This window comes from Dipodomys ordii, unplaced genomic scaffold (genome assembly GCF_000151885.1).
Source record: "Dipodomys ordii isolate 6190 unplaced genomic scaffold, Dord_2.0 Scaffold38, whole genome shotgun sequence".
Lineage (NCBI taxonomy): Eukaryota > Metazoa > Chordata > Mammalia > Rodentia > Heteromyidae > Dipodomys > Dipodomys ordii.
Genome location: NW_012267254.1, coordinates 5,661,216 through 5,677,506, shown reverse-complemented (window position 1 = coordinate 5,677,506; position 16,291 = coordinate 5,661,216). Strand labels below are relative to the sequence as shown.

The window sequence follows — 16,291 nt, the reverse complement described above, 5'->3', positions numbered from 1 at the left end:
TCTGAATTCAATGCCTGCCCAACTTCTTGGTTATTAAGATCCATATGCTAGTTCTTTTTTAAGTTCAAATTAATAAAATATTTTCTGTAGGTTGTAGAGCTTGAACTCTGGGCCTGGGCACTGTCCCTCAGCTCTTCAGCTCAAGGTGAGCACTCTACCACTTGAGCCACAGTGCCACTACCAGTTTTACTGAATGGCTTATTGGTGATAGAGTCTCACGGACTTTTCCTTCCTGGGATGGCTCTGAACCATGATCCTCAGATCTCAGCCTCCTGAGTAGCTAGGATTATAGGCATGAACCACTGGTGCCCAGCTTTCATTTACTTTTTTGTGTGAGTACATGGGCCGTGAGCTCTAGCTTGGCTTTTTTACTCTACCATCTGAGCCATACCTCCATTTCTGAATTTGTGAAATATTATAATAGTGAACTTTTAACTGTGCTTTAAGAAAAGGTACAAGATGAATTCAGTAGGGTTCTCTGTGCGTATGCCCACCAATCTAATTTACATATGAAAAGCAAAGCAATGCTTCTAGATATACGATACAATCTATAGTTGTCATGTGAAGTTATTGATTCTAAAATAATTTCCAAAGGTCTTTAACAATAAACTTTTTATTACAAAAATAAGTAACATCAAAACATTCCAACAAATCTATATTCAATGTAACCAAAATAAACAAACAACAAATTAAAAAAATATACATCTATTCATGTATGTATGTATATATATGTATATATATATATATATGCACACACACACACACAAGAAACAAGTGCAAATTTTGGTCCCAATAGTTTTCAATATATTATCTTTATCCAAAGGAGTTACATTAATGACTAAAAAGATAGTATGGGTCAGATAAACAGAAACGTATCTTTAAAACTTGTTTTAAGGTCATGAAGAGGATCTTTGTCAAGTCCTCGTACATTTGAACACCTAATCCCTAAAATGTTAATGATAGTCCCAAGATATAGCATGTATTAGTACCCAATTATCTCAGCAGGTATCAAATTAAGAAGCTACCACGTAGCTACATGGAATAATAGAGAATGTTGAGGAAATTTCTTGGAGTTCTTAAAACCAAACACAGAACAAAGATTTGAAAGGAAAGTACAAAATGAACATCAATTTACTGAAGAACAACATAAAACTGTGCTAGCAAAATAATTTCTTTAAAGTAAAACACCAGTTTTGTTGAAAACTCCTAGAAACAATACTGTATAAAACTTTAAATGACAACATGAACTTTGGAAGGATAATTTTAGAAAGTCTGTTTTTCCAAAAATATAAAATTATTCTTGATTCCTAACATAAAAATTTTTTTATATTCTTTAGACTGCATGTATGCTAGGTAAAGATTAGCAGCCAAAATGATTAAACTTCAACTTTAAGCTAGCATCAGTGGCTCATGCCTGTAATCCTACTCTTAAGAAGCTGAGATCTGAGGATCTATCTTAGTTTGAAACCAGCCCAGGCATAAAAGTCCGTAATTTTTTTTTGAGGGGGAAGGGGTACTGGTCCTGGGGCTTGAGCTCAGAACCTGGGCACTGCCCTGGAGCTTTTTTTTTGCCTTTTCACTCTACCACATGAGCCACACTTCCACTTCTGAATTTTTGGTAGTTAACTGGAGATAAGTTTCTTGCCCAAGCTGGCTTCAAAACTGCACTCCTCAGATCTCAGCCTCCTGAGTAGCTAGGATTACAGGCATGAGCCATTGTAGCACCTGGCTCCATGAGACACTTATCTCCAGTTAACCACGAAAAAGTACATGTAGAGCTGTGACTCAAGTGGTAGAGCACTAGTCTTGAGCACAAAAGCTCATGGACAGTGCCCAGGCCTTGAATTCAAGTTCCAGGACGTGCACAAAAAAACTTGAACTTGAATGTTGAAATACTGATAAAATGGGCTTTTCTTGGTTAGAATCATGCCACAAGCTCAAGCTCAAGCACCAAAGCCTTTCAGTAGAAAGCTGTGTTCAATTTGGTAGATCTGGAGGTCATCACTGGCCAAATCATCATCAGCCTTATTATGAGAAGCCATTCAGGCAGAAAGGAACTCTTCCTAAGTTCTGATTTCTTAAGGTCACAAATTGGAAGGGGATTCATAGTCAAATAATTCACTTTCCTTAGAAAGAGAACAGGTATCAGTTGTTCCCATTGAAGGATGATACTGTCCAGGAATACACCAGACATTTTTGTAAAGTTTCTGTGTTGCTTCTACATCTGAAAAATAGAACAATGACAGAAAAGGAATGAAGGAAAATCAAGTAACCTACAAAAGGTCAGATAAGACATAAGAAATTAAGAAGTCAGACAAAACACAAAAACATATGAACAGCCATATTGTTTGGAATGTAATATTCTGAAGGCAAGTATAACAGAGAAAAACACAAATTATTTCAAGCAAAGCGAAAAAGACAATAGCAACAAAAGGAATTTTTGGAAAGAGTCAACTGCAGAAAAACTATACTTATTAAGATATGTTAATCTGACACAGATAAAGTAGAATAAAATTCTAGTGCCGCTTGAAAGCTTCAAAGAGCTAAAGAATGAGAGCTAGTGTTATGAACTTGTTCAACCATCTTTGTATGAGAAAACACTTTGAATTTTGGACATTTCAACTTGTCTTGTACCAGGTTGCACGAGCTCCATAGAGCAGGATTCTATTTCCAGGAGCAGCTTTAAAACAAAAACAAAAACATGCCTTAATATTTTTCATTTCTATTAATGATACATTTTAAAACTTCAAGAAAAAAATCCATCAATGTAAAATGTAAAATTAAACTTACTGAGAAGTGGGTTCAGAAGTTGAGGTACTTTCAGAAACTGAAATCAGAAGAAGGGTTTTACATATAAACCTGTATGCAAAGAGTAAGACTATTGATTTGAATATAAGAGCGCATACTGTGGCTGATCAAAGATACCACACTAAACATTAGAAATTCAAAGGAATAAATTATGTATACATACCATTCTCTACTATAACTTGGCAAGTATGAGTTTTACGGTGACTTAAGTGTTTAGCCATACGGTCTAAGCCAGAAGCATCAGTTAAGAAATCACATTTAAGGCAAACCAGAGTGATGCCCCTATGAAAAAAAGAAGGTAGTAAGAGAAGGATCTTTTCTTACATGGAAATCCACATACAAATTTCAGTAATTACTACTTCATGTAATTACCCTGAATTTTAATTTCATGTGCTATGACTGTCATTTCCCAATCTGGTTATATAAATCTGAAATACCTAAAATGGTTGTAGAACAATTTCTAGAAAATGTTATAGTGATGTTTAAATTCTGATAACACTTATTGCTTAATATATTGTACCCTTTCAACTGGTAGATAAAAGCCTGGCATCCAGAGAGCAAAGCCTTGGTTCTACTGGCAATTTGTACTAACTTATGCAAGTCACAATCTTTCCATGTCTTGCCCATCTGCAAACTGTAACATTCATTCATTCATTCATTCAAATACATATTAGCTGAGGACCTTCTTCACACTGTGCTATAGTGTAGCTATATTCACTATATTTATTCACTATTTTCATTATTCATTTCACTATTCACTCTTATTCACTATAATAGTGAATAAAAGATCTATCATCTTGTTTCTTATTTAAGTTAGGATGAAATTAGAAAAGGAATATGGAAATTTAAAAAACAAAACAAACCACTTGGCTGGGCACTAGTGGCTCACACCTGTAATCCTTGCAACTCAGGAGGCTGAGATCTGAGGACTGAGGTTTGAAGCCAGTCTGGGTAGGAAAGACCATGAGACTCAAGAAAGTTGGAAGTGGTGTTAGATTTGAGAATATGAAAGCTCAGGGACAGTGCCCAGGCTCTTGAATTAAAGGCCCAAGGCCAGCATACACACAAACACTTTTATATTTATACTTATCATCTGATCTAATCTTATAACAATCCAAAGGGATAATACTATATGATCATTATTATGTAGAGGACAAAAGGATAGGGCCAGGCTGGATTTGGATCTTAGCCCTTTGATTCCAGAGCCCATGTTCTTTGGTTTTTGCTTTTTTTTTTTGTTGAGGTAGGGTTTTGCTATATAGTGTAGGAGGTCTTTGAATTCACTATGTAGCCCAGGCTACCCTCAAACCCATTCCTTTGCCTCAGTCTCTCAAATACTGGCATTCTTTTTTTCCGGTACTGGGGATAGAATTCAGGGCCTGTGTATGCTGGATAAGCACTCTACTTCTTGAGTTAGGGCCCCTTCCATGAGCCCATACTTTCAAACATATAATACCATTAACCACCTTCACCCAGGTCATTTTTTAATCAGTCTTAACTATAACAGCCTCAACCAGTCAGTGCTTCCTATACCTATAACTCACCTTGATCTTCCAAAGTGAACTATACAACTTGTGGGTGGAGATGGGAGAGAGTGAGGGAACAAAAGACACTGTACAAATCGGAATGTACTTATTACTCGACTCCTGTAATTTTAATCCCTCTATATATCACCTTTATATTAACAATCAAGTAAATTAATTTAAAAAAACTGATCTTCCTACAGTACCCTTGATTGTAGTAAAAACATTCATGGTTTCCTCAAAGTCCTCTAACTTAAAATTAAGTCAAAAATCCCTAGACTTTTTTCAAGGATTTAAAAACATGGACCTGAGCTCAAACCTGTTTGATCTTTACACTATATTATATGAGCTTTGTGTTCCATAAACACTATATTGTTAAACTATTCATTGTGACTCAGTAAAATGTGTATATATTCTGCCTTTTCCTTCTGCACTTTCATTCATACCTCTGGCCATTTCTTCATAGACACCTATCTCTCCTTTGAAATCAGTAACCCTCATTATATTTATATTTACTGTATCTATGGTCAGCTTTTTGTTTTTGATGTCAGTTCTGGGGCTTGAATTCAGACCTGGGTCACAGCTCCAAGGTCAACATTTTTATATCCCTCCAATAAACTGTGCATTCCTTGAATGTTGGTACCAAGCTTTTCTCTTCATCACAGTGACCCTAATCTTTACAGGACCTGTTACACTGGGTTAAATATGTAGATGCAAAATACATAGCTTCATTTTTTATAACACCTTATTTACAAAAATAGTGATCTACAGAATTACAAATATGCCATGTCCCATATATAAGAAGTTGACTAAATTTCTTCTTATGTTTGAGACATATATAAGTTGAGAAAAAGATATCCCTCTCTGTGCCCTCCTCTCTCTCGATAGGGTCTCCCACTGTAGCCTGGGCTGGCCTCAAAATTCTGATCCTCCAGCCTTGGTCTCCCAAATGCTGGAATTACAGGTATGTACCACCAAGCCTTGTTATAGCCCAGATATCTTTGAAATCAAACAGTTAATTTTAAAACTCAGCACATAACTGAGCTTGACATGGCAAAAATTAGAATTCATCATTAGAATTAATAAATTCATTTTCACTTTTAAAACTATAAAATTTTTACTAAATACCTAATATGGCTTACCTTTTTAGTTCTTAAGTTATGTTTTATAAATAGCACTAATGTATTCTTAAAATGGCATCAAACTTCCCTTATGAGCTGATGGTCCAACACCATGAACATATTTGTGTTCAATAGATACAATGACTTAACAAATATTCACCAAGCAACTTGTGTGCAAGGTATTACTATTCAATGCCTAGTAAATGTCTGAAAACATGAGCAAAACAACTAAAAAAGGGAAGTTAAAAGAAATCAGAAGATGAATAATCATGATACTTTAGTGAAAGCTGAACAAAGTATTATGTAGTGTAACCAAAGTTAATTACCAAAGCATGTATAAATACTAATCAAAACATATTAATGTATAGTAAACAAGCTTTACACAGTTATTTCATAAGCTAAGATTTATAAATGTTATGTATGAATTTCAGATATTAAGAGTATTTTAATAAACTTATTTCTATTCAAATACTAGTCTCATGTTTTTTGTTATTTTGCAATACAAATGCATGAAGTTTCCATTTCAGTGCCTAACACCACTGAAACAAAATATGGTCACAGATGATAATCCCATCTTTTTTTGTGTGTGCCAGTCCCTGGGCTCTCAGGGCCTGGGTACTGTCCATGAGCTTTTGTGCTTAAGGCTAGTGCTCTACCACTGGAGCTACAGCCCCACTTGGCTTTTTTAGTAGTTAATTAGAGATAAGAGTCTCAGACTTTCCTGACTGGGCTGGCTTCAAACCACAATCCTCAGATCTCAGTCTCCTAAGTAGTTAGAAATACAGACATGAACCACCAGCCCCACCAGCTCCTATATTTTGAAATAGTTACTACAATTTTTCAGTACACAAAATCGGAAAAGATCAACTATTTACCTGAGAGCTCCCGAATGCTTCTTAAAAAGGCATAACCATTTCAATGGCTGACTGCCATGAAAGCTGGATAGACAAAAAACAAAGTTTCTATTTTATTATAAAGAAAGCAATATTAACTGTATCACTACATTTTTTATAGTATTGGGGTTTGACCAAAGGGAATTTTCTCCCACTTGAGCCATGCTTAGTTCTTTAGTTATTTTTCAGATAGTGTCTAAAGGTTTGTTTATTTGTTCAGGCCAACTTCAAACCATGCCTCATGAATGTAACTGAGATCATAGACATGAACTACCACCACACTGGCTTTTTTGTTGAGACAGGGTGTCACTTAACTTTTTTTGATTTGGGCTTGGGCCTCCTGAGTATTTGGGATTACAGGTGTGTTCCATGATATTAATTTCCTAAGTTTAGAATAAAAGATCATTATCTAAGTAATGAAATTATGTTGGGGAATGCTATGGTCTCAGTAACTGCATGTCCCCCAAATTCCTATGCTAAAATATGTTAAACCCTTTGGAGGCAAATAAGTCATTCTGGTCTGCCTTCATGAATGGGATTACTGTCCTTATAAAAGAGATTGCAAGGCTGGGGAGGTGGCTCAGTGGTGGAGCACTTGCCTTGCATGCCTGAGGCCCTGGGTTCGATTCCTCAGTACCACATAAGCAAAAAGAAAAAAAGCCGGAAATGGTGCTGTGGCTCAAGTGGTAGAGCGCTAGCCTTGAGCTGAAGAGCTGAGGGACAGCACCCAGGCCCAGAGTTCAGGCCCCATGACCGGATCCAAAAAAAAAAGAGAGATTGCAGAGAGCTAGCTTGCTTCTTTCTTTCTTTTTATTTTGGGGGGGGGGATCTGGTCATGGGCCTGAACTCTGGGCCTGGGCGCTGTCCCTCAACTCCTCAGCTCAAGGCTAGCACTCTACCACTTGGGCTACAGCGCCACTTCCGGCTTTTTTTTTCTGCTTATGTGGTGCTGAGGAATAGAACCCAGGGCCTCAAGCATGCAAGGCGAGCACTCTACCACTGGGCCACCTTCCCAGCCCTAGCTTGCTTCTTTCACATGAGAACACAGTGAGAAGGTTCTATTCACAAAAACCATATCTTCACCAGAACACCAGTATCTGCTGGCACCTTGATCATTATAGATGTTTGTCTCTAGAACTGTAGGAAAATAAATTTCTCTTGCTTAAAAAGTTACCCAGTTTATGGTATTTTGTTAAAGCAATCCAAATGGACTAAGATGATCATTTCTATTTAATTCATATTTTTGTCTTACATTGCATTTTACCTATTTATTATATCAAGAACATATCCTCAGACTAGGTACTATGGTAAATGCAAAGGGTTTCTTTCTCAGTAACAATACAAACTGTAGAACTCGAAGAAAGGAATGATGATTAGAGGGAAAAAGAAGGACAGGAAATAACACAAAATAAGAAAAACCATGTTAGATATTGCATATAGGGAAACCATCTATTGGGAAAGAGTCACCATTTGGGGGTAGGGTCTGTTTCCTGGAAACAGGACTGTTATGGGTTGGGAACAAAGGTCCTCAACCTCTCACATACAGGACTCAAACCTGTGATTAAAAAGTCTTAGATGGGAAGGGATGGGAAGGGGAAACAAAGGAGGAGGCAACAATGCTCGATAATGTACTCATTATCTTGCCCATGTAATTGTAATCCCTCTGTACAATATTTTCACAATAAAAAAAGTCTTCACCAGGTAAGAGCAATGACTTTCAGGGTGAGGTCCCTGAGGCAATGAGGGAAGCAAAGTGCTACTGAAAAGAGGAAAAGCAAAGGAACACATGAGTCCTTTAGCGAGGAGTGGAAACTTGCAGATCTGGACTAGGCTAATGATAAGTAAGACCCCAATAGGAGAATGACAGTGCAGGTTTGGGGCTTACTGGAGATTAGGGAACATTGAGCTCATGAAAATTGGGAAAAGGGAGGATGGAATGTGCTATCAAGGGTTGGGAACTGCCAGGAGCCGGTGGCTCAGGCCTGTAATCCTAGCTACGCAGGAGGCTGAGATCTGAGGATCATGGTTCAAAGCCAGCCTGGGCAGGAAAGGCCGTGAGACTCTTATCTCCAATAAACCACCAGAAAACCGGAAGTGATACTGTGGCACTAGGCTTGAGATAAAGAGTTGAAGGACAGTGCCCAGGTCCAGAGTTCAAGCCCCATGACTGACAAAAAAAAATGAGTTGGGAATTGTAGGAGTTAGAGTCTAAGTGGAAGGAAGTTAGGACACTAGAGGGATGCCTTTGAAAGCGTTTCTGGGAAGTCTTGTCCCTTGTCCCTCTCCTTCTCACTTTGCTTTTGGCCTGCCATGAGGTAAACAGCGTTGCTCTACATGCACTTTTTACCTTGATACACTGCATCTCCACAGGCCTCCAAACAACGGAGTTAGCCGGCCATGAACTGAAATCTCTGGAACTATGAGCTAAAATTAACTTTTCCTCCTTAAAGTTATTTATCTCAAGTATTTTGTCACAGTCATGGAAACTTGACTAATTGATACATGAGTTTAAGAATGCTGGAGCCAGGTGCCAGTAGCTCATGCCTTTAATTCTAGCTATTCAGGAAACTAAGATCCGAGGATCCCAGTTCAAAACTAGCCTGAGCAGGAAAGACCATGACTATGAGGCTCTTATCTCTAATTAACTACCACAAACCCAGAAGTAGAGATATGGTTCAAAGTGGTAGAATGCCAGTCTGAGAATCCCAGGCCCTCAGTTCAAGCTCCAATACTGGCATACACACTTGCACCAAAAAAAGAAATGCCAAAAATATTTTCTAATTTAATTGCCTATTAGTTAGGGGGAGAATTAAAGCAATATTAGGGAAGCCATGTGATTGGCACAGAATAAGAGACCACATTTATCCCAGCAGTGTATTAAGGGAAAAGCTGGTGGGTTCCAATTGAGACCAATAAGATTATGGTGCAAGACCCTGCAGTAGCAAGGAAGTAGAGTCATAACGTGAAGAAGGTGGATTCTGAGGAATGAATCTAGAGCTTTATGAATGCTAGACAAGTGTCATACCTCCTGGTAAACGTTGCTAAACCACAGCCTTAAATGACAATTTTGATTAGTAGTTTATGTGTTTAACTTACCTCACTGTATGATTTAGGAAGGCTTTGTTACAGTTAGTGTTGTACTTGCAATGATCACAATAGGAAGATAGAGAAAAGTGGCTTGCAAAATCTTTTATTTTGGAATGACACTCAATGCACTTGTGAATTCCCTGACAATACCTTATGGAGAGAAAAAAACAATAAAAATATATTGTATAACAAAAATGAGGCACAGCTTTATTTTAAATTAATTGCAACAAACTATTTAAATTTGTATCATCAAATTATTTAAATTTGTATCATCAAAAAGACCTAACAGCTTGTAAATTTGCTTTGAAACAATAAGCAAAATGTCTAACACAAGTTAATGTTTCTGTAGAATAAAGACAATCAAATTAACCAATTATCATAAGATAAAAGCACAATATAAGATTGTGTAAAAGATTAAAATTATACACTAAACACTAATTTTTTTTGTTGGTCGTGGGGCCTGAACTCTGGGCCTGGGCACTGTCCCTCAGGTCTTCAGCTCAAGGCTAGCGCTTTACCACTTGAGCCACAGTGCCACTTCAGGATTTTTCTGTTTATGTGGTGCTGAGGAATTGAACCCAGGGCCTCATGCATGCAAGGCAAGCACTCTACCACTGAGCCACCTTCCCAGCCCCACATACTATGTTTTATTCAACAGTACCTTTTTTCCTTTGTGCCAGTCCTGAGACCTGAGCATTTTTTTCTTAAAGCTAATACTCTACCATTTGAGCCACAGTTCTACTTCTGACCAAAAAAGGTGGTCAACTGGAGATGAGTCTTATGGACTTTTCTGCCTGAACTGGGTTTGAATCACAATTATCAAATCTCAGTCTCCTGAGTAGATAGGATTACAGTCATAAGCTACCAGTGCCTGGCTTCAACAGTACCTTTTTATCATTTGCTTGGCTTTTGCTCCAGGTTAAGTGGCTATCATGTAAATGTGCAAGAGAATTCTGTGATATGGAAGTCTTATTAAAATACACCTTTAACATTTGAGATTAAATTAGTATTGTATGTTGAGAATAAAAGTACCTTAAATTCTTCAAAGCTATGCTGATTGCATTTTTTCTGTTGCGCTGTCTCCTTTGCTTGCAAGACTGCTTGCCTTTGCACTTGGAGGTATTTGTGCTTGACCTACTTGTATTAGGTTTAGCTGCAGTAGATACACTTGCTTGCTGTTTATTTGTCTTATATTTACTTGCAGGATTCTTTAGATTTTTAGTAGTTGCACCCGTAGAAGTTGAAGGTAAGATCTGAAGAGAAGTACTTGGAATACAACTGGAATCTGTACTTGATAGTGCCTGAACAGGTCCCAATGAAGCTCGGATAGTAATCTATAAAAGAAAAAGCTACATATACTTTTCAAAAACTAATTATCACAGCAGAATAAAAAATAGTACCGGAAAGGGCCTACTACTTATGATCAATTTTTCCAAGGGTGAAAAAATAAAATAATTCAATGAGGGAATGGTACTGTAAAAACTGCTATCTACACACAGAAGAAAGAATTCAAGCTGGGTGCTCACACCTGTAAACCTAGATATTCAGGAGGTTGAGATCTAGAGGATGGAGGTTTGAGGCCAACCTACACAGAGTAGTATACTAGACTCCATCTCCAGAAAAAAATGGCCAATATAAAGAAGAGCTGGGCCAGGTGCTAGTGGCTCACACCTGTGATCCTAGTCAGGAAGCTAAAAAATCTGTGGATTACGGTTCAAGCCAGCCTGGGCAGGAAAGTCTGTGAGACTTTTATCTTCACTAAACTACCAAAAAGCCAGGAGTGGAGCTGTGGCTCAAATGGTAGAGCAAAAGAAGCTCAGGAACAGCGCCCAGGCCCTGAGCTCAAGCCCCAGGACTGGCACAAAAAAAAACAGGGCTGAAAGCTTGGCTCAAGTTATAGAGTGTCAATCTAGCAAATATGGAGCTCTAAGTTCAAGCCCAGTACTGTCCTCCCCAAAAAGAATAAATGTGAATCCCTATTTTATAATAATAGCAATTAACCCAAAATTTATCAAAGACAAATTTTAAGAGCTAAAAGTATATAACTCTTAGGAAAAATAAGAGAATAATCTCTTATGACCATTGTTACACAATGTCTTTAAAGAGTTACACAACTCAAAATTTCTACTCTATACATTTCTAAGAAAAATAAAAATATATGCCACCACAAAAACCTGTACATTAATTCTTGCATCAGCCTTATTCATAACAGATCCAAAAGAGAAAACATAACAAATGTCCAATAATGAATTGATAAACTGTGATATATCCATAAATGCAGTGTTAATTAGGTTACAAAAGAAATGAAGTATTGAAATAGGCCACAATACGGATGAACCTAAGAACCATTATGCTAAGCAGAAGAAACCAGTCACCTATCATGTTATACTGTAGGATTCCATTTATACAAAGTTTCCAGAATAGGAAAATCCATAGAGATATGATTAAAGTTTATATGGGACAATGGTAGTAAAACCCGAGTGGATATGAGATTTATTTTTAGAGTGATGAAAACATTCTAACAATCATTATGGCAATGTGTGTAATAACTCTGAGTATAAAATAAAAACAATGAGAGGTGGGAGTGTAGTAGAGAGCCTGCCCAGCAAGCACAAGGCCCTAAGATCAGACTTTATGTCACCCCAAACCAACAAAAACAAAAACAAAACTAGTGAGGCCATAAAACCATTGAAATAAGTACTTCAAATGATGAATTTGCTAGAATATGAATTATATTTTCAACAAAGTTTTACAAAACTGTAATATGGAAGTTAAATAGGAGGTGATGCTGTGGCTCAAAGTGGTAGAGCACTAGCCTTGAGCAAACGAGCTCAGGGACAGCACCCAGGCCCTGATTTCAAGCCCCATGACTGACTCCCTCCAAAAAAGAAGTTAAATATTACTCTTTTGAAAACAGCAAGCATAAACTACTATTAGATAAGTCTCACTCTTTTTTTCTCTTGGTGGTACTTTTTTCTCAGCTGTGCAGCTATGTCTCTGGTCCTTTTTGTACTTTTCTGTTTTTCGTATTGGTTTGTATGTATGCCAGTCCTGGAACTTGAACTCAGGGCCTAGGTGCTGTCCCTGAGTTTGTTTGGTTTTTGCTCTAGGCTAGCCACAGCTCAACTTCTGGCTTTCTGGGGGTTAACTAGACAGAAGAGTCTCATGGACTTTCCTGCCCAGGCTGGCTTTAAATTGCAATCCTCAGATCCTAGCCTTCTGAGTAGTTAGGATTACAGGCACAAGTCACTGGCATCTGGATTGTATTTGTTGTTTCTGAGATAGGTTCTCATTTCTTATCTGGGTATGCACTTGGGCCGTGTTCCTTCTATTTTAGGTTTCCTGGACTAAGTCTGATGAAAAATGTGTGCAACCATGTATGGATCCTTTCTGTTGAAAGAGTTCTGATGGACTTTTCTGCTGGAGCTTGCCTTGGTGATCCTCCCATTCTCATCCTCCTGGATAGCTAGGATTATAGGCATAAGTCAGAGGTTTCCCAGCTGACTTATATTTTGGTGGTACTGGGGTTTGAACTCATGATTTTCCACTTGCTAGATACACATTCTACCACTTGAGCCCCACCTTATAACCTCTCATTTATTCTAAATGACTCAATTAAATAACATTTGCCTTGATATTTAGTGTTATAATTTCATATATATATATATATGTTACATGTTAACATGTTCAAATGGATAATTAGGAGTTAGTATAAATTACACAAATGTCCAAAATGCACATCCTTGGTTATTTTTTTCTTTGGAAAAAATAAATCTATGTAAGATAAAAAGAGTATAACAGATTTCTCCTGGGTGTTTGGAACTTTTGGGAATATCTGAGTTGGTCAAGTACATTGAGACAAGGGTCTCATCTCATTGACTTCTCACTGAGTCCTTTCTTCTTCAACAACTCAGTAAGGTGGAACCATTTTTTAATTTACTTTAAAATTATTCTTTATTTTTATTAGAAAAGTGATATACAGAGGGGTTACAGTTGCATAAGTCAGGTAAAGAGTATATTTATTTTTGGACAATGTCACCCCTTCCTTCACTCTCTCCCAAATTTTTTTTTGTCAGTCGTGGGGCTTGAACTCTGGGCCTGGGCACTGCCCCTCAGCTCTTCAGCTCAAGGCGAGCGCTCTACCACTTGAGCTAAAGGGCCACTTCCGGTTTTCTGAGTGTTTATTGGAGATAAGAGTTTCATGGACTTTCCTGCCTGGGCTGGCTCTGAACCACGATCCTCAGATCTCAACCTCCTGAGTAGCTAGGATTACAGGCATGAGCCACCGGTGCCTGCACCTCCCCCCCCCAAATAATTTGTATAGTTCATTGTAAACTCAGTTTCTAGTGAGTACCACTGGTGCATTTGTTCACCCTTTGTCCCTCTATTTCTGTGCCCAACCCTTACCTGTTAAAGACAGACAGAGGAACAAACAAGACAAAAAGAAAACAAAGAAATAGCAACAAAAAAACCTCTTGTTTCTACTTCCTGGAGTTCATTTAGATAAATATTATTTTATATGACCAGATGCACATAGACACTGTGCCTTTGTGTTCTTCTCCTAAGAACCTATGCTTTAATATAACTATGCCTCAATATAACTAAAAAGATTTCTCTTACAGATGTCAAAATTTAAGAACTGGCTGTGGCCCAGTGATAAAAGCAAGCAAGAGAACCTGGGTTCAATTTTCAGCAGCACAAAACATTTAAAGTCAGGGGGCTATAGCTAAGTAGCAGAGCACTTTCCTAGTATGCATAAGACTACCAATTCAATTCTCAGCACTGGAACAAAAGACAAAAATAAATCTCAAAGACAGAAATGACTCTGAAAAATTCTGTATTAACAGATTTTCAGTAAATGTGACTTTCTCTTTTCTAGGGCTCAATGGCAGGGTTTTGCTTCCAAATGATACAGTGGAGGTTATATCAATTCATCATATAGCACACAGACTTTAATAACACTCAATTTTCTTATCAGGAACTAATACAAAACTTATAATTTAAGTTTGATGCAGTGGCTCATGCCTGTAATCCTAGTTACTCAGAAGGCCAGCCTGGGTAAAATTTTAAGAGATTCCAACTCAATCAATAAAAAGCTGGCTGTGATGGGCATGTGCCTGTTATTCCATCTACAATAAGAAACACAAATATGAGTCTTACAGTCCAAACAGGGAAAAAAGTGAGAACCTATCTCAAAAATAACCACAGTAAGCTGAGCACCAGTGGCTCATGCTTGTAATCCTATCTATTCAGGAAGCTGAGATTTGAGGATCATAGTTCAATGTCATCCTGGTAAGGAAAGTCCATGAGACTCCCATCTCCAAGTAACCACCAAAAAGCCAGAAGTGGAACTTTGGATCAGTATGTTAGAGTGCTAGCCTTGAGCAAAAAAGCTCAGGAGCAGCACCCAGGTCCTGAGTTCAAGCCTAAGTGTGTGTGCCTGTGCGCGCATGCGCGCACGTGCACACACACACACATACATACACAATAAAAGGGGTCTGGAGCTCAAGTGATAGAACACCGGACACCTAGTAATTATGAAGTTCTGAGTTCAAACCCCAGTACTGCCAAAGAAATTATTATAACTAAATGTTTAGAAAAATAAAATGATTATACTCACAGTTATCTACTACTATTCTCTATAGTCATGTAACTATATTCCCCCCCCATGTGTTTGGTGAGTAGCTTAAGTAAAGTCCTATGAAATATATGTGGTTTGCTATCATAAAAAAATACTGAAGTAGAAGTCATAGAACTGAGTTTAAATTTCAATGCTATCTCTTCCTACCCATATGGGCTTGAGTAAAGAATGTATCTAATCCTCCTCATCTCTAATACAGGATATAACACATACCTTGTCTCCCTCATGGGATTGCTGCATGAATAAAATAGATAGGATATATGAAAAAGCACACCAAAAACTTAATTTTAAATGCTACATGATTATAGTAAGGTAATATACTGGTATCATATTTAATACATACTTTTGTTCCAGGAAGCAATCCTTCTAGTTCCTTAGGCTTTATAAATGTACGGTGCTGTGCCTTGTGTTCTATTTTTTCCTTGTAGGTCAAAAATTGCAGTCTGCATTTCATACAACGATGAACTCCTTTTTTCTGTTTACAGAAAATATTATAAATGATATATTAAGTAACTTCTTGTTTTTGTTTTTTTTAAACACCAAATCTTAATATATAGCTCAAACTGGTCTCAAACTCACCATGTAGTCCCATTATGTAGACTTTGAATTATCTTTCTGCCTCAGTTTCCAGACTCTGCAATCTCCAGTGTATGCTACCATGCTCTAGAAACACTAACTTCTCCCAATACAAATCCTGAGGCCTTAAATTACTCAACTCAGAATAATAAAAACTCTTAAATAGTTAGGAAAAAACATTCCAGTGACCAGTGGCTCAGGACTGTAATCCTACCTATTCAGAAGGCTGATACCTGGAGGATTAGGGTTCAAAGCCAGGCTAGTCAGGCAAGTTTGTGAAATCTGATCTTGGAAATAATAAGGAAAAAGCCAGTTTGAAGGCATGGCTCCTGTGGCAAGCTGAGCAAGCACAAGCCCTGAGTTTAAAGGCCAAGTCTGGCAAAAAAATTTAAAGTCTATTAAGGGCTGGAAAGGTCGTAGAGTGCTTGCCTTGCATGCATGGGGTCCTGGGTTCGATTCCTCAGCATCACATAAGCAGAAAAAACCTGATGTGGTGCTGTGACTCAAGTGGTAGAGTGCTAGCCTTGAACTGAAGAGCTGAGGGACAGTGCCCAGGCCCACAGTTCAGGCACCATAAGACACACACACACACACACACACACACACAGGCCCACAGTTCAGGCACCATAAGACACACACACA

The 16,291-nt window shown here is 37.8% G+C and overlaps 1 protein-coding gene across 2 annotated transcripts in view; it reads right to left on the bottom strand.

Moving 5' to 3' along the window:
- Positions 1-1,822: 1,822 nt before the first annotated feature.
- The window catches only part of Znf280c (zinc finger protein 280C), a 37,976-nt gene continuing 23,507 nt past the window's right edge, over positions 1,823-16,291 (bottom strand). The window contains exons 12-18 of one of the 2 annotated variants that reach the window (XM_013018101.1): positions 15,417-15,548; positions 10,465-10,766; positions 9,442-9,582; positions 6,328-6,390; positions 2,972-3,090; positions 2,791-2,859; positions 1,823-2,680 (exon numbers count right to left, since the gene is read on the bottom strand). In XM_013018101.1, coding sequence (XP_012873555.1) covers positions 2,834-2,859; positions 2,972-3,090; positions 6,328-6,390; positions 9,442-9,582; positions 10,465-10,766; positions 15,417-15,548 — 783 coding nt within the window. In that variant the 3' untranslated portion in view covers positions 1,823-2,680; positions 2,791-2,833. The remainder of the gene's footprint in view (positions 2,681-2,790; positions 2,860-2,971; positions 3,091-6,327; positions 6,391-9,441; positions 9,583-10,464; positions 10,767-15,416; positions 15,549-16,291) is intronic. The other variant, XM_013018100.1, reaches the window with a different exon arrangement.